The sequence below is a fragment of the Pseudoliparis swirei genome, chromosome 11 (genome assembly GCF_029220125.1).
Source record: "Pseudoliparis swirei isolate HS2019 ecotype Mariana Trench chromosome 11, NWPU_hadal_v1, whole genome shotgun sequence".
In the NCBI taxonomy this organism is placed as follows: Eukaryota; Metazoa; Chordata; class Actinopteri; order Perciformes; family Liparidae; genus Pseudoliparis; species Pseudoliparis swirei.
This window is the reverse complement of record NC_079398.1, coordinates 15,780,702-15,804,968: the sequence shown is the minus strand read 5'-3', so window position 1 is coordinate 15,804,968 and position 24,267 is coordinate 15,780,702. Positions and strand designations below refer to the sequence as shown.

At 44.8% G+C, this 24,267-nt stretch overlaps 1 protein-coding gene across 4 annotated transcripts; it reads right to left on the bottom strand.

Moving 5' to 3' along the window:
- Positions 1-1,069: 1,069 nt before the first annotated feature.
- LOC130201442 (nardilysin-like) lies at positions 1,070-24,267 on the bottom strand. 4 transcript variants are annotated; one of them, XM_056426453.1, is made up of 31 exons: positions 24,190-24,267; positions 23,587-23,739; positions 22,660-22,867; positions 22,208-22,289; positions 21,387-21,540; positions 20,298-20,371; positions 16,324-16,419; positions 16,121-16,243; positions 14,613-14,670; positions 14,141-14,214; positions 13,887-13,956; positions 12,895-12,972; positions 12,359-12,479; positions 8,674-8,732; positions 8,422-8,476; positions 8,235-8,339; positions 7,519-7,642; positions 7,045-7,134; positions 6,727-6,846; positions 6,597-6,648; positions 6,080-6,230; positions 5,875-6,002; positions 5,377-5,539; positions 5,246-5,277; positions 4,943-5,081; positions 4,631-4,678; positions 4,479-4,531; positions 3,950-4,033; positions 3,617-3,824; positions 2,201-2,290; positions 1,070-1,577 (listed from the first exon to the last, which is right to left on the bottom strand). In XM_056426453.1, the coding sequence occupies exons 2-31, from the start codon at positions 23,733-23,735 to the stop codon at positions 1,323-1,325; spliced, it is 3,243 nt and encodes a 1,080-aa protein (XP_056282428.1). In that variant the 5' UTR covers positions 23,736-23,739; positions 24,190-24,267; the 3' UTR covers positions 1,070-1,322. The 4 variants fall into 4 exon arrangements, with proteins under 4 accessions (XP_056282428.1, XP_056282432.1, XP_056282427.1 ...); XM_056426457.1 differs by lacking the exon at positions 24,190-24,267 and adding an exon at positions 24,125-24,142; XM_056426452.1 differs by lacking the exon at positions 24,190-24,267 and adding an exon at positions 23,912-23,980.

The following is a 24,267-nucleotide window of genomic DNA, read 5'->3' as shown; positions in this document are numbered from 1 at the left end:
TAAAAAAAGAGTTTGACCTTTCCATGACCTTGACCTTTGACCCGATTGATCCCAAAATCTAATCAAATGGTCCCCGGATAATAACCAATCATCCCACCAAATTGCAGGCGATTCAAGAACATTTTGACCTGTTCATGACCTTTGACCTTGACCTTTGACCCGATCGATCCCAAAATCTAGTCAACTGGTCCCCGGATAATAAACAATCATCCCACCAAATTTCATGCGATTCGGTTCAATACTTTTTGAGTTCTGCGAAAGATTTTGACCTGTTCATGACCTTTGACCTTTGACCCGATCGATCCCAAAATCTAATCAACTGGTCCCCGGATAATAAACAATGATACCACCAAATTTCATGCGATTCGGTTCAATACTTTTTGAGTTCTGCGAAAGATTTTGACCTGTTCATGACCTTTGACCTTTGACCCGATCGATCCCAAAATCTAATCAACTGGTCCCCGGATAATAAACAATCATCCCACCAAATTTCATGCGATTCGGTTCAATACTTTTTGAGATTTGCGAATAACACGCATACAAATAAATAAATAAATAAATAAATACACGGCGATCAAAATATAACCTTCCGGCATTTTCAATGCGAAGGTAACAATAAAATGAGGGCGAACCGGTTTCAGGCGGCTCGTTTCTGCTGCCCCTGAGTGGCCGAACACGGCGTTGCAGGTAAAAAAAAAAGAGGGAAATATTTAAAAAATGAAAATGACTTTTAAAACCAGGATGTCCCGTGTGCATTGAGATAAAACCTGAAAGACTAAACGAGTGAGATCTCACTGATGCTCTTGTGGCTGCAAAATAAATGAATAATCTGCAACCAGGGTCCAAATTCTTGTGTGAAGACATGTCCTCCTCCCTCATGCGAGGCGACTTGGTCCACTACGATAAGCCGGCTTACTTTTCACTTTCCACGGGGCCGAGATGCAGAAGGAGGAAAGTCTGAGAGGAGCTCAAATAAAGGAATCACACGTCAATCAAATCGGCGGTTAATAAACCGATGACGCAAGTCAGGCAATTAAATCCACAAAAAAAAATCAGTTTTGCTAGAGAATAGATTGAAGCATGTTTCCTCTCATTGGTTTATTCTCTGCAGCTTTCACAGCTCTTTAAAAACAATATTAAACCCAATAAATGAACATTTTAATCCAGAAGGTTCTTTCAGTCTGTGAGGGAGAGAGGAGAGCGCCCCCTGCTGTCTGAGGAGAGCACAGTCACGTGTAAGGAAGGCAGGAAAGGACCACTCGGCTAAAAAAGGGAAACTCTATAGTCACTGTGTGTGTGTGAGTGTGTGTGCGTGTGTGTGTTCATTGGAGGATCTTGTGGTAGGGGAAGAGCGGCAGGTCTTCCACAAACGCAGCGATGTCCATGATGGTGACGGCGCCCGCCATCTTGGGCGAGGCAGGCAGGAAGGTGAGCTTCGACACCTCGCCGTAGGAGGAGGCGAAGCTTAGGTCCTCCTCTCGGCACGCCGCTCCTTCTCGTTTCTCACCGCCGCCGTTGTCGTCGTCCTCCTCCTCCTCCTCCTCCTCATCCTGCTCTTTAGCACCAAACCCCACCACCTTCAGGACACATTTAAATAATAAACCATAATAACATGTTTTATTATAAATACAGGAACACGCTGGAGGGAGGGAGGAAGAATGGCAAGAAGAAAGGTAGGCAGGCAGGAAAGAAGGAAGAAAGAAAGGAAGGCAGGAAGGAAGAAAGGAAGGAAAGAGGAAACAAAACAGTGAAGGAAGGAAGAAAGGAAGGACGGCAGGAAGAAATTTAGGCAGGAAGGAAGGAAGGAAGGTAGGCAGGAAGGAAGAAAGAAAAGAAGGTAGGCAGGAAGGAAGGCAGGTAGGAAGGAGGAAACAAAACAGTGAAGAACGAAAGGAAGGCAGGAAGGAATGAAGGAAGAAAGGAAGGCAGGAAGAAAGGAAAGAAGAAAGGAAGGTAGGCAGCAAAGGAAGGCAGGCAGGATGAAACAAAAGAGTGAAGGAAGGAAGGAAGGCAGGAAGGAAAGTAAACAGGTAGGCAGGAAGTAAGGAAGGAAGGCAGGATGGAAGGAAGGAGAGAGGGAAGGAAGGAGGAAGGAGGAAGGCAGGAAACAAAACAGTGAAGAAAGGAAGGAAGGAAGGAGGAAGGCAAGAAACAAAACAGTGAAGAAAGGAAGGAAGGAAGGAAGGAGGAAGGCCCTTACGTGCACACTGAGTTTCCGCCCGCTGCCTCCTCGGTGCTCCTTGAACCAGGAGACGAGCTCCTGGTGGCTCATCAGCTTCAGAGCCTCGATCTGAAACACAGGGAGCTCAGTGAGGGACGCCAAATGGTGCAGACTGCTCACGCCAATGGACGAGCAGCAGCTACATCAGGATGTCTTCCAGTTAAAAGAGTCGATACAGGATGTTTATAAAGGTTATACAGTTATTATTATCTATTTGTGTTTGTATGAGTGTGTGTTCATGAGTGAATGATGTGTGAGTGCGTGTGTATGTGATGTCTGTTTGTGAGTATGAGTGTGTGTGTATGTGTATAGATAGATAGATAGATATAGATATGTACTTTATTAATCCCCAAGGGGAAATTTGTCGTAACAGTAGCAGCACCAATAAACTAAACACACAAGAATAAAAAATAAAATATAAAAAACAGGGATGAAAGATAAAGATGTATACAAGAAGTATACAAAGTAAAATATAAAATAAAATATATATGTATCTATACAACATATATGCATACACAATACACAATACAATACTAATGACAAATTAAATTAAATATAAAAATATTAAATATAGACAGTGTGCAAAATGCAAAGTGTGTGTATGCATGTAGTGTAAATGAAAATGAAGTGTGTGTGTATGTGTGTAGTGTAAGTAAATGAAATGTGTGAAGTGCAGATCAACATAGTGTGGATATGAAGTTATTATTGCAGTTATTGCACTATGATCTGGCAAGAGGTGAACTGTTGTAGAGCCTCATAGCCGTCGGCAGGAATGTTCTCCTGTATCTGTCCTTGTGGCAGCGGAGCGTGAGGAGACGTCTGGAGAAAGTCCTCCTCTGTCCCTGTAGGAGGTGGTGGAGAGGGTGTGTGTGTGTGTATGTGATGTGTATTTGTGTGTGTGATGTGTGTGTATGTGATGTGTATTTGTGTGTGTGTATGTGATGTGTGTGTGTATGTGATGTGGATATGGTCACACACCACCCCGGCCGCGTCGCTCCTGCTCTGCAACAAAACCGACTTGTGCTCCTGCCCCTCGAGCTAATCACGAAATCCAGACTGTTTGCTGTCCTGGCTCCTCAGTGGTGGGCAGGCTCCCCACTGACATCAGGACAGCAGAAAGTCTCTACATCTTCTCCGGGAGACTGAAAACACACCTTTTCCGACTATATCTGGATTAAAACACAGATTAAAATGTTACTTCCTGTATTCTTGTTGTTCTTAGTTTGTACTCTAGGTTGAAATGCACTTATTGTAAGTCGCTTTGGATAAAAGCGTCTGCTAAATGACATGTAATGTAATGTAATGATGTGTATTTGTGTGTGTGTGTGTATGTGATGTGTGTGTGATGTGTATGTGTGTATGTGATGTGTCTGTATGTGATGTGTGTGTCCTCACCTCTCTGTTGAGCCTGTCGAACACAAACTGTTGCGTAACCACCTCGGCCCAGTTCCTGTCCACCTCCTCCCCCAGGTGTGTGTCCTCACACTGCTTCAGCTTCACCAGGGCCGTCACCTGGGTCCTGAAGGCGTCCTCAGAGAGGGACGACAGCGTCTCCCCAAAGGAGGACAGGAACTCTTCAATCTTCAGCTCCACCTCCTCCGTGCTGAGGAGAGAAAGAGAGATTTGAACTCCTCCTGCTCCTCCCACCTCCCCTGCTGCTCCTCCTATCGCTCCTCTTCCCCCTCCTGTCTCTTGGGGGGGGGGGGGTGAACAGGTAAAGGGACTCACTTGAACTTGGTGGCCTGCGTTTCCACGGTGACAGAGAACCCCAGAACACCGGAGGTATTCCTGCAGGTGGGATAAACGTGGTACCTGGAGAGGGGAGCCGGGGGGGGGGGGGGGGGAGATGGGGGAGAGAGGGGGAGAAGAGATGGAGAGGATGAGAGCAGCAGATAAAACAGGAGAAATATCAGGAAAATGAGTTACAAACGTTTATTTAAAAATATATACAAATATATAAATGCATAAATATAAAATAATATATAAAATACATATATATAAATTCAATAATTTCAAAAATATATAAATATATTCAATTCAGTTTATTTGTATAGCCCATTCTCACAAATTACAAATTTACAATCTGTACATATAGACATCCCTGTCCCAGAACCTCACATCGGATCAGGGAAAAACTCCCAAATAACCCTTCAGGGGGAAGAAAAAAAATATATAAATATTTTAACTACTTTTCAATCCATGCATATTTGTTTTTGTATTAAACATTTTATTGAAAAAGTACCCTAACTACACTCACCCAAGAGTCTCTTTGGTCCGGAGGAAGTCAAAGCAGGGCTCCTCCATGTGCATCTGTTAGACAACAACAACAACAACAACTCAGTTCAGCAACCAGGAACCACACCATTAATATTAATAACATGATGGATGCACGAGGAGGAATAAACGCACCACCAACAGCTCCACCAGGGTGTGTTCCCTCAGGAGCTTTGGGCCGGACTACATGAACAGAGAGGGGACAAGTGTTTATATAAATACATATATACATATTTTTATATATATATATATAAAAGTAATATATTAAACATATATATATATATATATTTTGTATAAATATATTATTAAAAATAATATATCATATATATATTTAATTAAAAATAATATATCAAATATATATATATATATATATACACATTATAAACTATATATATATATATAATATATATATATAAATACTTCTAGAGCCAGCATGTGAAGAGGTACCTGGTAGTAGACGGTGACCTCAGAGTTGGCGTCTCCCTTGTTGAGGGACTTGACCTTCAGGATGTGGCGCTCCAGAGGTAGCTCCACCACCTGGAACATCACCGGCACCTCTACTGGCAGCTTGGAGAACTGCAACTTTCTGTCAGGGAGGGGGAAAGGGAACGAGAGAACAAAAAAAACAAAGGTAAGGAGGAGAGGAAGGAAAAGAGAATCCTGGCGCTATCAACTGAAGCTAATGCTAATTACTGTGTGTATGTTTCCATGTGATGGCGTCATATTAGTGTTGCGCGATAGCCGACTTACTCGGTGATGTAATGGAGGAACTGCTCAGACTCCTGTGGAGGGAACACAGTGAGAGGACGAGATGAGATACAAGGAACACCCAAGTGAACCGATAGCCAATCAATCAATCAATGGATTAATGGATCACTCACGGCGGCGCTGATGTTGCCCTGGACCAGACCCTCGGCGTACAGCTCGGACCGGAAGCACCGGCTGAAGTCCATCAAGTCGTCGCTGGTCAGACCGGCAGACAGAACCTCGTACTTCTGCACCATGGACCAGCGGGAGTGCTCCAGGACCAGGAGGCGCACATCTCTGAGGGGGAGGAGAGAGGGAGGAGGAGGGAGGGAAAAGAGAGGCGAGAGGAGGGAAGGATAGAGGGAGGAGGAGGGAGGGAAGAGAGAGGGGAGAGGAGAGACAAAGGTAGAGGGAGGGATGAGAGAGGCGGGAGGAGCAAAGGATAGAGGGAGGAGAGGGTAGGGAGGGGAGAGGGGAGGGAAGAGAGAGGGGAGAAGGGAGGAGAGAGGAGAAATAAAATAAGTATGTGTCTCCATGTTCACTCATCTCTCCACGAGAAAGCATCACAGACTTGACGATAAGCTGTAAATTTAAAATATAAAATATGAATAAATAATATATATTTAACTGACTTCCCGAGCTTCTCCGGCCGGATGAGGATGTTGTAGTAGGTTTTCTTGAGCTGCTCACAGAACATGTTGAACACAGCGGGAGACGAGGAGAAGCTGGCCAGGTGGTCCACGATCAGGTGGAACAGCAGCTGGAGACACGGGCACCTTCATCATCATCATCATCATCATCATCACGTGAATGTGTGTGTGTGTGTGTGAGACTCACAGGCAGCTTGTGGTTGAAGCCCTTCACCGTCAGCTCCAGGCCGTGCTCTCCGGCTCTCAGTTTGTACTCCAGCTGAGCGACTTCAGCCTCATAGGCCGGACCCGAGAGGTCATGACCCAGGATGTTCACCAGCAGGTCAAACAGGACCACGCTGGGGGGGGGGGGGGGGGGGGAGAGGAAGGAAGGACGGAAAGGAAAGGAAGGAAGAAGGAAGGGAAGGGAGGGAGGGAAAGAAAGAAGGAATTAAGGAAAGGAAGGAAGGGAAGTAAGGAAGAAAAGGAAAGGAAGGCAGGAAGGAAGAAAGGAAGGAAGGAAAAAGGGATGTAATTTTAGGAGCAGAGAGAGGGAGATACAAAAAAAAAAAGTGATAAATCAATCCTGAAAAAATGTTAATTAGCGTAACGGCTAAAAACAAACAAATATATAATCATCCTTAATTATTAATATAATAATATAATTATTAATATTTCATATAAAAAGCTCATTATTGATATAATTATTAATATTATGAACTTACTTCTTAGCAGATTTCTGGATCACAGGAGAAATCAAGTGGAACCTGATGTAGGCTGAGAAGAAGAACACAAGTGTCAATGACATCACACACACACACACACACACACACACACACAGAGACACACACACACCCTTAGGGATGTGGAAGGCCGTGTCCTTCTTGTACCACAGGCAGCCTAGGTCACTGTGGACTATCCGGAGAGGAAACTCTGAGTCGGGGCGGTCGGACGGCTTCAGGCTGAAATCGGTGGCTGAAACAAATAAATAGAAAAAATAGGAGCACAAAGCCCAAATATATATTATATTATACATAACTATATATTATATATATATTTACATAATAATATATAACGATAATAATATATATATGTTACGAAACAGAATATATATATAAACAATAATATATATATATATATATAAAATATATATCAATACATCTGTCGGCCCACCGATGAACTTGTTTTCGGCCGGAAGAGAGAGCTCAGCGTTGAGCTGCAGGTTCCCTGTCGTCCACTGCTCCGCCCACTGCTGCTGGACGTCTGCGTGACGGGAGAACATAAATTAATAACATTAAAGTAACAATACACATCAATTAATAACATTAAAGTAACAATACACATCAATTAATAACATTAAAACAACAAAACACATCAATTAGCGAATAGTGTTGGAATATATACATTTTTAAATGCATTTAAAAAACACAAATCTTTAATCAACGTGTTTTATTTTAGAGTGAAAATATATATTTAAATGTAAATAATTTATATATTTTTTTATTCTATTCCAACACTATAGTTCACCATCTATCAGCTTAAATATCACGAGGAACAATGCATTCAGTGAGAGACGACAATGTGGCGAGTGAGCACACACAGACATATTAAAACACACACACACACACACACATTAAACACACACACCCTCCACGCTGTAGTGTGTGCCGAACCACGCCTCCCTGAGGGGGCAGCGGCCCTCGTGCTCCGGGGACAACAGCATCAGGTTGGCTCGGTCGGGGGTGAGGAGGGCCAGAGCGGCACTGATCACCTGAAGAGAAGGAAGGAAGGGTGAGATACAGGGGGAGAGAGGGATATGGAGAGAAAGAATAAGAGGCAGGGAAGGAAGGACGAAAACGAGGAAGGAGGTAGAGGAGAGGGGAGGGAGAGGAGAGGGGAGGGAGGAGGGAGAGGAAAGGAAGGAAACAAGGTGAGAAGGGTGAGATACAGGGGGGGAAGAAGGAGATGGAGAGAAATAAGAGGCAAGGAAGGAAGGAACAAAGGAAGGAAGGTGGGAATGAATGAAGGAAGGAAGGAGGGAAGAAAGGTGGGAAGAAAGGCAGGAAGGAAGGAAGGTAGGTGGAAAGGAAGGAGGGAAGGTGAGAAGGAAGGAAGGTGGAAAGGAAGAAAGGTAGGAAGGAGGGAATGAAGGTGAGAAGGAAGGAAGGTGGAAAGGAAGAAAGATAGGAAGGAGGGAATGAAGGTGAGAAGGAAGGACGGTGGAAAGGAGGGAAGGTGGAAAGGAAGGAAGGTGGAAAAAAAGGAAGGTGGGAAGGAAGGAAGGAGGGAAGGAAGGAATGTGGAAAGGAGGGAAGGTAGGAAGGAGAGAAGGGTGAGCCCAGGGGGAGGGGCCTGAGCCTCACCTGTGGCTGGAAGTGGAACAGCAGCTGGTCTCCGGTCAGCAGGTGTTCTCTGGGGAACAGCTGCATGTTCTCACAGAGATCCTCCACATAGTCCAGAGGGTCCACCTGAGGAGGAGGAGGAGGAGGAGGGAGGAGGTGAACACAGCAGGTTGAACCTGTTGAGACGCAGCGGTCAGACGCTCCTCACCTGCTCCTGGTAGAGGAACTCGTTGGCTTCGATCTTCTGGATCTCCTCATAGACTCTGAAACAACATCAAAGATTCACCAGAGAACCTCAAAACATCAACGTTGAGTTAGAGAACACGAGGAAGGAAAAGATAAACTTCATACACTCAAATAATGTGTGTGTTTGTGGGTGTAGCTCTGTGTCTCTGTGTGTGTGTACCTCTGTGTGTGTGTGTGTACCTCTGTGTGTGTTTGTGTGTGTGTGTGTGTGTACCTCTGCTGTGGTCCGAGTGTCTGCAGCATCTTTAGGTACTGGAACACCAGGTGAGTCACCTGAGGAGAAATGAGACGCCGTGACTTCAAAAACTTAACGAATCATTATTAACGAACATTTTCTATGTATAATTATTGCAATAAACTCCGTTCATCCCCCAAATGAATCATTTAAATCCTAAAAATGGAAATTAACTTCTTACTCCAGCCATTCTATACATATTCGGAGACATAAATACAAAATGTGAAAAATAAGAGTAAAAATCAACTGAGGAGGAAACTTCCTTCTTAAAACCCACTGATGCACAAAGATTATATATATATATATTTATATGTTTAAATCGATATTAAATGTTCTCTCACGTGGGGTTTCTCCCCGGCAACAGCAGAACTCAAACGCACTCTCTAGAGCACTTATGTGCAGCTCATAATGTGTTATTGTGCTCTGCGGCTGGATAATATATTATATATATATATTATAATATTACAGGATATAAAACTACAACATTATGTTAGTCACACACACATTTAAATAGTGATGTTCTCTTGAAGACTTCTCCAGGTGACGACACTACAGGTGAGCAGCTTCACCTCAGAGCACATAAACCTTTATTGTAATTTATTTTCAGCCTCAACGCTTTGATTCTTCTACGAGGGATTCATCACTTTAATATAAAGATGCAGTTTGAGAACCACATAGTTCCACTATAAGAAATAAAAACACACAAGGACACACATACACACTGAGAGAGAAAAACACACACACAAAGAGCAGGCATGAAAACGGGGTGAAAAAGGTGAGAAGGATATTACCGGGGGGGGGGGGGGGGGGTGTCATCCACGTTGTATGAACTATGGTGATTTGATTGTTCTGACCGCAAATCTACATACAAATAAACATTTTAAGAACAATAGGTCCTCCATTCTGACACTAAGTCAGTGATCGGGCCCTATAATAATAGTAATAAATATAAATTGTCATTAGATATAATATGCTCATTCATGAACCAACTTCCCTGAGTCTGTTCCCTGAGTCTGTTCCTTGAGTCTGTTCCTTGAGTCTGTTCCTCGAGTCTGTTCCCTGAGTCTGTTCCCTGAGTCTGTTCCCTGAGTCTGTTCCCTGAGTCTGTTCCCTGAGTCTGTTCCCTGAGTCTGTTCCTTGAGTCTGTTCCTCGAGTCTGTTCCTCGAGTCTGTTCCTCGAGTCTGTTCCCTGAGTCTGTTCCCTGAGTCTGTTCCATGAGTCTGTTCCTCGAGTCTGTTCCCTGAGTCTGTTCCTCGAGTCTGTTCCCTGAGTCTGTTCCATGAGTCTGTTCCTTGAGTCTGTTCCTCGAGTCTGTTCCCTGAGTCTGTTCCCTGAGTCTGTTCCTGAGTCTGTTCCTGAGTCTGTTCCTGAGTCTGTTCCTGAGTCTGTTCCCTGAGTCTGTTCCTGAGTCTGTTCCTTGAGTCTGTTCCCTGAGTCTGTTCCTTGAGTCTGTTCCTTGAGTCTGTTCCCTGAGTCTGTTCCTTGAGTCTGTTCATTGAGTCTGTTCCTCGAGTCTGTTCCCTGAGTCTGTTCCTGAGTCTGTTCCTGAGTCTGTTCCTCGAGTCTGTTCCTGAGTCTGTTCCCTGAGTCTGTTCCTGAGTCTGTTCCCTGAGTCTGTTCCTGAGTCTGTTCCATGAGTCTGTTCCTGAGTCTGTTCCCTGAGTCTGTTCCTGAGTCTGTTCCATGAGTCTGTTCCTGAGTCTGTTCCTGAGTCTGTTCCCGAGTCTGTTCCTGAGTCTGTTCCTGAGTCTGTTCCATGAGTCTGTTCCTTGAGTCTGTTCCTGAGTCTGTTCCTGAGTCTGTTCCCTGAGTCTGTTCCCTGAGTCTGTTCCTCGAGTCTGTTCCCTGAGTCTGTTCCCTGAGTCTGTTCCCTGAGTCTGTTCCCTGAGTCTGTTCCCTGAGTCTGTTCCTTGAGTCTGTTCCTTGAGTCTGTTCCTTGAGTCTGTTCCCTGAGTCTGTTCCTTGAGTCTGTTCCATGAGTCTGTTCCCTGAGTCTGTTCCTTGAGTCTGTTCCTTGAGTCTGTTCCTTGAGTCTGTTCCTTGAGTCTGTTCCTTGAGTCTGTTCCCTGAGTCTGTTCCTTGAGTCTGTTCCATGAGTCTGTTCCCTGAGTCTGTTCCCTGAGTCTGTTCCCTGAGTCTGTTCCCTGAGTCTGTTCCCTGAGTCTGTTCCCTGAGTCTGTTCCCTGAGTCTGTTCCTTGAGTCTGTTCCTTGAGTCTGTTCCCTGAGTCTGTTCCTTGAGTCTGTTCCTTGAGTCTGTTCCTTGAGTCTGTTCCTTGAGTCTGTTCCTTGAGTCTGTTCCTTGAGTCTGTTCCCTGAGTCTGTTCCTTGAGTCTGTTCCCTGAGTCTGTTCCTTGAGTCTGTTCCCTGAGTCTGTTCCCTGAGTCTGTTCCCTGAGTCTGTTCCCTGAGTCTGTTCCCTGAGTCTGTTCCCTGAGTCTGTTCCCTGAGTCTGTTCCCTGAGTCTGTTCCTTGAGTCTGTTCCCTGAGTCTGTTCCCTGAGTCTGTTCCTTGAGTCTGTTCCTTGAGTCTGTTCCTTGAGTCTGTTCCCTGAGTCTGTTCCCTGAGTCTGTTCCCTGAGTCTGTTCCTTGAGTCTGTTCCTCGAGGAACAGACTCGCCATAAATATCATGATACCCGATTCAATACCATAAAAACAATATGATACCATAAATTTGATCCTGGTATATTTATCTAGAATAGTAATAAATAATATATCTGTATGGTTCACTTTTTACCAACTTTTTCAACACTTAACAAATGGCAGTAAGATTAGTTTTAGTCTCCAGAAAGATATGAATGAAACTACATGGAGCCATCAAAGCATTGATGATACACTATGAGGCCGTTAGTCTGTATCTGACCAGATGATACACAGTTCCTTCAGTATGAGCAGCTGTAGAGTTACAGAACTTTACAGACTGTCTGCATTGTAGATAAAGAACTTAAACATTTCACTTCTGGCATCTCTAAAAAAATATATTTTTAAAGCCGACGACTCTAAAGCTCCGCCACTTGACTCGCTGTGAGCGCAGTGTGCGCAGACAGCTCGACACGGAGCAGCGCGTGCGCTCTGATCTCGCGCTCTTTTAATGAAGTATTGATAATAAAAATATGCTAAATCACATCGTTTTTAACGTACAGATAACTTATTAGTATCGATACACCGTGCAGCGTGACAGCAGTAGATGTAGCGGGCTAACATTCAAGCTAACCTAAACCCCAAACGATGTCGACATCTGAACGCTGATTGGCTGAGACTCGACACGTCCCATCAAAGAGGTTTTATTGCGAAGAGCACCACATCACATTTTCTCCGTGTCCCACTCAAATCTCATAAACACCCCCCCCCCCCCACCAAATAAAATCTCATTGAATGTACACGATTCACGTAGGTCACCTCTTTTGGTTTCAAAACGGCGAATTTTGCCGAAAGGTGAGGGATTATCATGTCTGACAGAGAGAGAGACACAAACACACACACAGACATACATACACAGAGACACACACACACACACTAACACAGAGAGACACACACATACACACATAGAGAGACACACACACACACACACACACATAGACACACATACACAGGAACACTATTAAAGGAACACACATCCATGAAAAACAAGTAACGAAGGAGCCAAATACAGAGTCTCTCTTTCACCTCGTAGAAGTTCTGTAAGCCGAGGTCCGTGAGCGTGATGGAGATGGAGAAGATGGAGTAGGTGGTGTTCTGGTCGAAGCCGGTTTCACTGTTGCCTCCGAACAAAGCCAAGGCCCAGCACCTGGAGACACGGCAGACACAGTGACTCCTCTGGCTGTATAGAAGTCTATGCTTCATGTGTTAGAGCTGCATTCTCTTTCCTGACCATCAGGGGGCGACTCCTCTGCACCGAGAACCCAGCAGTCGACTTTCTTCATTCTGTATAATAAATGGACTAAAACCCCCAAAACATCCTCTTGGTCCTCAATAAAATAAACAGCGACTACTCGACTGACTCCACCGGGAATTCTAAAATCCGAGAGCACATTCCAACTCTCACCGCCGCCACTTATCAACCAATTTTTAAAAATGGCACACACACGGTAAATAGAGAAATTCCATCGAGTGGTTGCCGACGGGGACCCTACGGGAGGAGGAGGAGCAGGAGGAGCTCAGCTGGTGTACGGCTGAAGAGCCTCAGATCAAGAAACACTCACTTCTTCCTGAGCACCGACAGGATGCTGCCCGAGCCCTCATGGCCAATCAGCCAGGAGATGTAGTGGAGAGGTTTCACCCTGAGGAGGAGGAAGAGGAGGAGGAAGAGGAGGAGGAGGGAGGACATGAAAGGATGAAAACAAACATGGAAGAGTCCGGCAATCAGGATGGTGGATCTCCTCGATCGGAAGAGTCATACGGGGTCTCTACAGGGTCTCACCTGTAGGGGGTCTCTACGGTACGTAGGGGGTCTCACCTGTAGGGGGTCTCTACCGTACGTAGGGGGTCTCACCTGTAGGGGTCTCTACACGTGGGGGTCTCACCTGTAGGGGGTCTCTACGGTACGTAGGGGGTCTCACCTGTAGGGGGTCTCTACCGTACGTAGGGGGTCTCACCTGTAGGGGGTCTCTAGCGTACGTGGGGGTCTCACCTGTAGGGGTCTCTCACGTGCGTAGGGGTCTCACCTGTAGGGGTCTCTACTGCGTAGGGGGTCTCACCTGTAGGGCGTCTCTACCGTACGTAGGGGGTCTCACCTGTAGGGGGTCTCTAGCGTACGTAGGGGGGTCTCACCTGTAGGGGGTCTCTACCGTACGTAGGGGGTCTCACCTGTAGGGGGTCTCTACCGTACGTAGGGGGTCTCACCTGTAGGGGGTCTCTACCGTACGTAAGGCGTCTCACCTGCAGGGGTCTCACTGCACGGGGGTCTCACCTGTGGGGTCTCTACGCGTGGGGTCTCACCTGTAGGGGGTCTCTACCGTACGTAGGGGGTCTCACCTGTAGGGGGTCTCTACGGTACGTAGGGGGTCTCACCTGTAGGGCGTCTCTACCGTACGTAGGGGGTCTCACCTGTAGGGGGTCTCTACCGTACATAGGGGGTCTCACCTGTAGGGGGTCTCTACCGTACGTAAGGGGTCTCACCTGTAGGGGGTCTCTAGCATACGTAGGGGGTCTCTAGCGTACGTAGGGGGTCTCTACCGTACGTAGGGGGTCTCACCTGTACTGGTCCCCCTGGGGGGGGAGGGCCCAGGTGATGTTCAAAGCGTGAACTTTCCCTACGGGGACGACTGTAAACAAACAGAGAAACACAACGTCCTGAGATCATAATAAATAGTTATTAATTATAATAATTATTATAATAATTAAATGTAACAATAATAATAATAATTTAATGTAAAAAAAAATATATAATAATAATAATAATAATTCAATGTAATAATAATAATAATAATTCAATGTGTATTAATGTACCCCTGTAGAGCCGGGTGAAGGCCGGCGTGTCGAAGGGATCCAGCAGAGCAGAGAAGTCTGGCTTGGCTCGATCGCTGCGTCCCCAAAAACATGTAAAAATCATAATTATAGAAACAAAAGAGTCAAGACATTAACATTAAACATTAAAACTCAACGCTTCATTATGATGAGGAAAAACTACTTTTATTGAATAATGTTTAAATACGAGATAATTGAAAAGTTTAAAGATAACCATTTCTAATTATCCCCCAAAAACTTAAATAAATTGCAGCTCCCTGATCACTTCTCATCAGAGGAGACAACAAATCAATTTAATTCATTTAAAAGGCAATGCACCATACTGGAGGCACGACATGGCGGCGTCGTCACCACGACGACGCACCAAAAGAAAGAGAGTGTGTTCCTAAAGGACCTCCTCCAGGTGGAGGAGGTGCAGAGCGGCTCGGCAGAGAGCCTCTCCTCCGCTACTCACTTGTTGGGCACCTTGCTGAAGATCTCTCTCACCCACTCCTCCAGAGTGTCCAGCTTCTCTACAGGAGGAAGTGAAGGAGGATCAATAAAGAGCTGCAGAGCATCTCCACCATGTCCTCCACAACGCTTTCTTGTTTTTTTCTTCCGAAAGCGAAAACTGTGTAGACTACATCGCTCCGTAAAAGGTTGTTTTATGATTATCCCCACTTGTATAAGTCACCACTGTGTGTAACCAGACCATTCTGGATGCACGTACCTGGTCTACGGCTGGTTTCCTATTATCATGAAGACAAAAGAAGTAAAATAAACTCATTAAAACTGCAATTTGATCTTTTACAATAAAGATAAAGCAGTAACAGGAGGTTCACGTCCCTGTTTGATGTGTTTTTAATCTGCAGTCCATTGGTGGTCAGAACCCACTCAGAGTCCCCGTGACACGGTAACTCCAGAGGGTTGTTGGGTCACTCGTTTCCCAAATTACACAAAACGAGGGATCCAGAAGGAGATCCATGCACCTCCTGTTACTGCTCTCTCTCTCTTGGTGGAGACCAATTAGTTAAATATTATATATTATATTAGTTCAATTCAATTCAATTCAGTTTATTTGTATAGCCCAATTTCACAAATTAGAAATTTGTCTCGGAGTGCTTTACAATCTGTACACATAGACATCCCTGCCCCAAAACCTCACATTGGACCAGGATATATATATAAATCCTGTCTCACTTTCCAAGTGAAAAACTGGTAGTAGTAGTCGTAGTAGTATCTAATATATCTAAATAAATAAATCTATATATATTTCAATAAAAAATAAAAAAATAGAACTGAATATATATAGATATATATATATAAAATGTGTAATATATATACAAATATTAATATATAAAAAACAAATATGTAAAATATAAATATATATATATATATTTAAATATATATTTATATTTGAATTTGTTTTATTTATAAATAAATATATTAAATATATATTTTCATATATATATTTATATTTTATGAATACATCAACTTTTACATAGTTCTTTACACACAAGGTTTCAACAGGAAGTCAAATGGCAAATACTTAATGATAATAAAGCCGTTTAAAAAAAATTAGTCGTGTGAAACCCTGACGACACGTGTTATATAATATATATATATATATTTATATATATATCGGAGCAGAGTTTTTTTAATTGTCTGTTAATCTACAGATTGCTTCCCTGCTCCCCCCACCCCCAATTCATGTGCAGTACGATCATTAACTTTAATATTACGACTATATGTAACGACTATATCTGAATTAAAACACAGATTAGCACTTCAGTGGCACTTAAATAGCTCTTATTATGGTACTTTTGTAGTTCGACTATGTTAAGGAAATGTTACTTTCTGTATTCTTGTTGTTCTTAGTTTGTACTCCTGGTTGAATGCACTTATTGTAAGTCGCTTTGGATAAAAGCGTCTGCTAAATGACATGCAATGTAAAGTAATTAAGGAACCATCTGGTGTCCTAACCTTTGGACTGCACGGCCAGCGTCATGTAGTGGGCCGAGTAGTGCTTCTTCCAGAAGGCCCGCAGACGCTTGTACACGTTGATCTTCTTCTTCTTCGGCTCGTGCTTCAGCGTCTTGGCGTTGCCTAGGAAATGAGGCGTCGCTCACTCCCCGTTTGTTATTGCCCAACATACCCCAGTGAATTGTGGGTTGGCGGCCACTCACCCCAGCCGAATTTGCCCATAGGGTGTCCGGGTTTGGCCAAACTGCCAAACAGCATCTCCTTCCTCTGGGAGTCCGACGGCTTCGCCAGCTGGAACTCTGATGGAGGCAACAACAACAACAAAAACTATTATTTATGTTTTATATATATATATTTTAATAAATAACATTAAGACAGGAATTAAAACATATATATTTATTCATATACTTTATATATAATCATTACATTTTTAACATATATATATTTTATAAAAACATTAAGACAGGAATAAAAACATATGCATTTAAAAATATATTTGCATACATTTTATTTTTTTTACATATGAATATATATTTTAATTTATTTATCTATCCATCCATTTTCAACCGCTTATTCCAGGGTCGGGTTGCGGGGGCAGCAGACCCAGCAGGCTGACCCAGAGTTCCCTCTCACCCGCAACATTTTCCAGCTCATTTGCCGTGTTGACACCATAAGCGTTGCGAAGCTCCGTGAGGGGCGGGGCTTATCTGTGTCTCGTCTCCGTAAAAAACGTTATCAATTCGTTCATCCACCACGGAATAACTTACCACTAGTTCTGCTTTATACTTGTTGAGGACATCTCACAAACGTCAGAACATCTAAGGCCCTTGTGTTTGGGTTCATATCATCTTCCGTAGACTCACACAGCTCGGGCACTTTCAACGATGAAGTTAACTGTTACGTCTTCCAGCGCTACGAGAGCGCAACATCTCAACGTGTTATTATGTTCATAACATTATTGTTCTCCTTGTTCTGATTCAACAGCGGCGGGACAGCTATGATGAGCGGAGCAACTCAAGAGCTGATTGGCCCGAGTTGCAAAATGATCGCCTCAAAGTTGAAATATTTCGACTAGGGGCGAAAATTTCACCGCTCAAAACACGACGCTTGTAAAAATGTTGCGTCTATCGCAGCCACACGCATCTGTATGTTGACATTTAATGGGATTCGGTCACGCGAAAAATTGCGTCGCTTTTGGTGTGAACGTACCTTTAGGCTGAGCCCGGCCACCCCACGGAGGAAACTCATTTCGGCCGCTTGTATTCGCGACCTTGTTCTTTTGGTCACTACCCAAAGTTCGTGACCATAGGTGAGGATTGGAACGTAGACCGACCAGTAAATTGAGAGCTTTGCCTTTCGGCTCAGCTCCTCTTCACCAAGACAGACCGGTACAGCGCCTGTTTTACTGCTGCAGCCGCACCGATCCGCCTGTCGATCTCCCGCTCCATCTTATCCTCACTCGTAAACAAGACCCCGAGATACTTGAACTCCTTCGCTTGGGGCAGGCACTCTGTCCCCACCTGGAGGGAGCAATCCACCGGTTTCCGGCAGAGCACCATGGCCTCAGATTTGAAGGTGCTGACTCTCATCCCTGCCGCTTCACACTCGGCTGCAAAACGCCCCAGTGAGTGCCGGAGGTCATCGTCTGAGGATGCCAACAGGACCACATCATCTGCAAACAGCAGAGAGGCGATCCCAAGACCCCCAAACCTGACCTGCTCCACCCCCAGGCTGCGCCTAGATATCCTGTCCATGAAAATCACAAACAGGACCGGTGATAAAGGGCAGCCCTGGCGGAGACCAACACCCACCGCAACAATCCCCGAGGGACCAGGTTGAAAGCCTTCTCCAAGTCCACAAAGCACATGTAGACTGGTGGGCAAACTCCTAGGACCCCTTGAGGATTCTTGCGAGGGAGCACCCTGGCATAAACTTTTCCCGGGAGGCTGAGAAGTGTGATACCACGATAGTTCGAGCACACTCTCCGGTCCCTCTTTTTGAAAATGGGAACCAGTACCCTGGTCTGCCAGTCCAAGGGCATTGATCCTGACCCCCACGCGACATTGAAGAGGCGTGTCAGCCAAGACAGCCCAACAATGTCCAGCGCCTTCAGCATCTCAGGGCGGATCTCATCCCCCCCCGGCGCCACCAAGGAGCCTTTTAACAACCGTAGCGGCCTCTAACAGGGATATTGGCACTACAGGCACTGCCCCCTCTAGAGGGGACATGTTGGCCGGATTTAGGAGTTCCTCAAAGTGTTCTTTCCACCGTCCGGCGATATCCCCCGTCCGGGTCAGCAGCTCCCCCCCCCACGCTGAGAACATGGTCTACTCGGATTGCATGTCCCCAACCTCCCTCGGTATGTGTGAGAAGTTCATCTGGAGGTGGGAGTTGAAGACCTCCCGGACAGGGTCCTCGACCAGACGTTCCCAGTTCACCCGCACTACACGTTTGGGCTTGCCAGGTCTTTCTAGCCGACCCCCCCGCCATCTGATCCAACTCACCACCAGGTAGTGATCAGTTGACAGCTCTGCTCATCTCTTCACCCGAGTGTCCAAGACATACGGCCGCAGATCAGGTGATACGATTACATTATTATTGATCTCCGGCCTCAGGTGTTCTGGTACCAAGTACACTTATGAGCCACCTTATGTTCGAACATGGTGTTCGTTATGGACACACCGTGGCTAGCACAAAAGTCCAATAACAGAACACCGCTCGGGTTCAGATCAGGCAAGCCATTCCTCCCAATCACTCCCCGCCAGGTTTCTCTGTCATTGCCCACGTGAACGTTGAAGTCTCCCAAGAGAACTATGCAGTCGACAGGAGGTGCCCTCTCCAGGACCCCCTCCCACCGACTCCAAGAAGGCCGGATACTCTGAACTGCGGTTTGGTGCATAAGCACAAACCACAGTCAGAGCCTTACTCCCCGCAACCCGTAGGCGCAGGGAGGCGACCCTCTTGTTCTCCGGGGCAAACTCCAACACAGCAGTGCTCAGCCGGGGGCTTGTGAGTATCCTCACTCCCGCCCAGCGCCTCTCACCCTGGGCAACTCCAGAAAAGAACAGAGTCCAACCTTCTCCAGGAGCTTGGTTCCCAGAGCCAGCGCTGTGTGTGGAGGTGAGTCTAACTAAATCTAGCTGGTACTGCGCTACCTCCCGCACCAGCTCTTCCACGCTAGCGAGGTGACGTTCCACGTTCCTAGAGATAGTCTCTGCTGCCAGCCATCGGCTCGCCCAGGCCCCCTGCCCGGTCTACATAGCACCCGACCCCGATGATTGTTCCTGCGGGTGGTGGGTCCACAGGTTGGCTGCTCGATGTTGCTTCTGTGGGCTGAGCCCGACCGGGCCCCATTGGCAAAGGCCCGGCCACCAGACGCTCGCCGACGAGCTCCCCTTTTACTGTATATACCCTATAGGAGCCAGGATATTCTAATTTAAAACAAGACATTTAAAAATAAAACGCAGGCATAAAAAGGTTAAAAAGTGATATTGAAAAAAATATACACTACCGTTGAAAAGTTTGGGGTCACTTAGAAATGTCTTTATTTTTCAAAAATACACTCTCTACATTGTTAATGTGGTAAATGACTATTCTAGGTGGAAACGTCTGGTTTCTAATGAAATATCTCCATAGGTGTATAGAGGCCCATTTCCATCAACTATCACTCCAGTGTTCTAATGGTACATTGTGTTTGCTAATCGCCTTAGAAGACTAATGTCTGATTAGAAAACCCGTGCAATTATGTTAGCACAGCTGAAAACAGTTATGCTGGTGATATAAGCTATACAACTGGCCTTTCTTTGAGCTTGAAGTTTGAAGTTTGAAGAACAAAATTAATACTTCAAATATTAATCATTATTTCTAACCTTGTCAATGTCTTGACTATATTTTCTATTCAATTTTCAATTCATTTGATAAATAAAAGTGAGTTTTCATGGAAGACACGAAATTGTCTGGATGACCCCAAACTTTTGAACGGTAGTGTATATATATATTTTTTATATATATAAGGTCAGCCTCGAAAAATAGATTTTTTAAAGTCTCAGTGGGACTCACCTGGTTACATAAAAGGTTTGAATTAAAAAATGAATACCTCAATGCGACGGAGGAAAAGCAGCTAATCCCAAAAGTGAGTGAGGAGAAGTTTAAAAACTCAGATTCAGGTCGAGCTCACCGCTGTCCACAGCCTCCACCTCGCGGTCGATGGCGTCGCGGATCATCAGCGGGCAGATGAAGAACTGAGCCCACCTATCCGGGGGGGGGGGGTTGCGGGGGGGACATCTTGTTATTCACGATATGCAAAATCACAGCGGTCAAGAGTGAGCGCCGTGTCAAAACAAAAGCAATCAAGTGAGATTTTCAAAACAAAAGCATGTAAATCCAATTCAAACTTGTCTTAATTAACACGTTAAACTGTTGACGGCTAACTGACAAATTTATTTAAGCTTTTTAGTTAAAAAGTGTAAAAGAGCCGATAAAAGGGCAATTTTGAATAATCTGACGTAACACTTCAAATTAAAAAGTCAATAACAATACGAACTAACATTTCTCAAAAAACACAAATATGCCGCAAATTTAAAAAAACATAAGGCTATACGAGCTTAAACTGACATTTAAAAATAAATAACAAATATTTCTTTATGGATGCAGTAAAAAAAAAATCCTCCCCACATTTACATTAAAAAAAGTTAAGGAAAGTTTTAATTGCATCGAACCCCCGGGGCTGGTTTTGAACCAGCCGGGTTCATTAGTTTTTAAAGTGTTGTGTTATTGTCTATTTGTGTCTCACTGCTTTTAAATATAAAATGAAAGAAATGGAGTGGGTTCCCAAAAATGTCAATGTTTCAAAATAAAATAACCCGCTCGTATCCCCCCCCCCCCCTCCCCCCTCTGTCGAGAGCCAGATATGCCTCAAACTACAAAAAAATAAAGCTATATGAGCTTAAACTGACATTAAAAAAATATACATATTTATAGACATGCATCAATTTTAATTCTCCCCACAGTTACATTAAAAAAAGTTTTAAAAGGAATCGAACCACGGTTCCATTTGTTAAAAAAGCCCAGCCGGTCACTCAGACACTTGGGATGAATTAAAGTTTAAAAAGAGGACGGCGTGTTTCCTCTGCACAGCAATAACCAGAAGAAACCCCACTGTGTCCAGCTCGTTTGGGTTTTACTCATTTTAAGTGTTTATTTCTCATATTTTATTCCTGCTCCGTAGATAAATAGAACCCACCTCCAGCCCTCTGGCCCTCCTCACCTGTCGAGCGCCTCCTTGAAGCCCCTCCTCTGGACGTCGAACTGGAAGACGGTCCTCTCGCAGTCGGTGGAGGCGTTGTCGCTGCCGCCGTGCCTCTTCAGGAACGAGTCAAAGCCGTTTTCTGAGGGGTACTTCTGGCTGCCCATAAACACCACTGGGGGGGGAATTAATAACTCATTTAAAACAAACAAAATAACAGATACCACGTACGGTAAGGATGATTATCGTCTTTGAAAAAAACAACGTTGGCGACTCAGTCAGTGGAGCATTAACATCTAAAAACATTTAAAAACATTAAAACAGGTTAAAACATGTATTAAAACATCAAGGCCAGACATTTTAAAATAAAAACATAAAACACAGGCATCGATGGCTTGAAAAGTGAAAAAGTGTTGTGTTATTGTGTATTTCTGTCTCACTGCATGTAAATAAGAAATGAGAGAAACGGGAGGCGGGTTCCCAGTCATGTCAAAGTTTCTAAAATAACTCGGGTCGCGTCGCCGTCTCTTTACGTTTAGTTTCAGGAGACACATTTCAAGAAGAAAGAAAAGCAACTTTATTTTTGTGGATGAGCTGGAATAAAAACATTAGTTGCAACCCTGTTTGTTGTGCTTGGTGAAGTGCATTCTGGGAAATGTGAGTGATTATTAACTGAAGTCAAAATTACAGCAAAGAGGACGAACCCACTGAATAATTTAAAAATAGCAAAGCATTTCGGGGAATGCATTAAATGCGAGCGCTCCTCCCGAGACCAAAGACAACAACGTGAAGGAGTTTAATTAAACATTATTTAATTATTAAATATTATTTAATTGACTCACTGTGCTCCAGGAAGTGAGCGAGGCCGGGGAGGTCGCCGGGGTCGCTGAAGCTGCCCACGCCGACACACAGCGCCGCTGCCGACTGACGCGCGCGCACACACACACACACACACACACACACACACACACTATAGTGATCATAAAGCCAGGTATAGGTAACTCCACTGTGCCATAGGCCCCAGCCGTGGATTAAAGATAACTAAAAAACTCATAACTGTTGTTTATTTTTGACTTATTCCCAAAAACACTAAAAAATGTATAATGTAGGTAGCTTGAGTATCTGTGTGGAGGTTCTAAGTAGTCAAGTGGTTATAAAAGTGTGTATTTAAACATGCTGTAAATAGTTTACTCTTGCATGAATCTGCATTATCTTTGGTTTTTCAAAATAAAAGTTTGTCCTCTCGTCAGCAATAAACAAACCAAGTGGAGCTCTGCATTAAAAACTCCTGTACCTGCTTCTCTGAATTCTTCTTCTTCTTCTTCCCCTCGTCGTCGTCGCTGCCCCTCCCGTAGTCATCGTCGTCCTCTTCCTCAGTTTCATCTCCAGATTCATCCTCATCATCCTCCTCTTCCTCCTCCTCCTCCCCCTCGTCGTCCTCAGCTGCACTGCTGTAGTCTGAGATGAGCAGCGCTCGCAGGCCGTTGTCCAGCACGAGGTACCTGCAGGTAAAGAAAGAGTTTAATTGAGAATTATAGCAAATTACAGTATTCATTTTTTTAGGTCAAGCTGAGCTGATGGACGAGAGGTTTTTTGGGATCTGAGTCAGTGGACCCGGAGATCTGGGTCAGTGGATCCGGGTCATTTCTCCTGAGCAGTTTTTTCCCCCCCACGTTCACGAATATGAGAAAATAAAGTGTCGCCGCTCGAGTACCGAACACCGACCGCACATTCAAGCTTCTCCGGTGACTCCGCCCTATTTTTCATTTCCAAATTGCTTGTTGTTTACATCTCCGTCTCCTGAATGTACCTGAAATTTCCTGAATGTATTGTATAAGTTCCGTAGCCTGTAACCCTACAATGGGTGGATGGGGTGGGTGGCGTCGGGAATGAGGTTTTAAATTTCAATCTGTAATTGCCCTGAGACATGTGTGAATACTCTTCCCTGGTGGGATAAAAACTGTGGAAATCCATAAAACATATACAAATAAATAAATAAATAAATAAAACGTTACCGGTTCAGGCACCGGTAAAATTTTAAAAGTACCGGTTTAGCACCGGTATCGGGAAAAAACAAAAAAAGATACCGATCCCTAGTCCTCACACAATTATCCATATAACTAATAGTGGCCAGGAGAATGAAAGAACCCCTCAGAGGAGGCAGACGATGCACCAGGGCTGCAGAGCATCACCTACCTGCACCATGATGAAGCCTGTGTACCTGTACTGTTTGGGGTCACTGGGGGACTTGACGATGTCGTCGTCTCCAACATTGTCCTCTTCTCCTCCACCTGCCGCCTGGACCTCCACCGGGTCTACTGGGGCTCCACCTTGGGCCGGAGCGATTCTGGATTTCTTTGTCTGCGGCATCCTCCTGGATACACACATATACACACACACTTATATACACACATAAACATATATATACACACACACATATGTACACACACACATACATACATACATATATATATACACACACACATATACATATACACACATCTATACAACACACACACACACACACACACAATAAAGCTATTCACCAGGCGGTCTGGTTGTTTCGACCCATTCATCTCGGTGTCAGCTAAAACACGACCCAGCCTGACCCCTGAACCCAGAACCTCTCACGTGACTCAGCAAGAACCAGGAGAACACATTAGCTTAATGCACACACACACACACACACACACACGCGCACGCGCCCTTATGCGGGCTGATCATTACAAGTAACGTCATGTCGGCACGTCGCACAAAACCTTTGATGTACGCTCGTGGACCGGTTCCTGTGTAACAGTGCAGTCGTAAAACATGTCCCCGTTACCTTCCTCCTGTTGACGGCAGCACGGAGCTCTCTCCTCGGCGTGCGGGTTCCCCAACAACGAGCGATGCGATTGGCTGA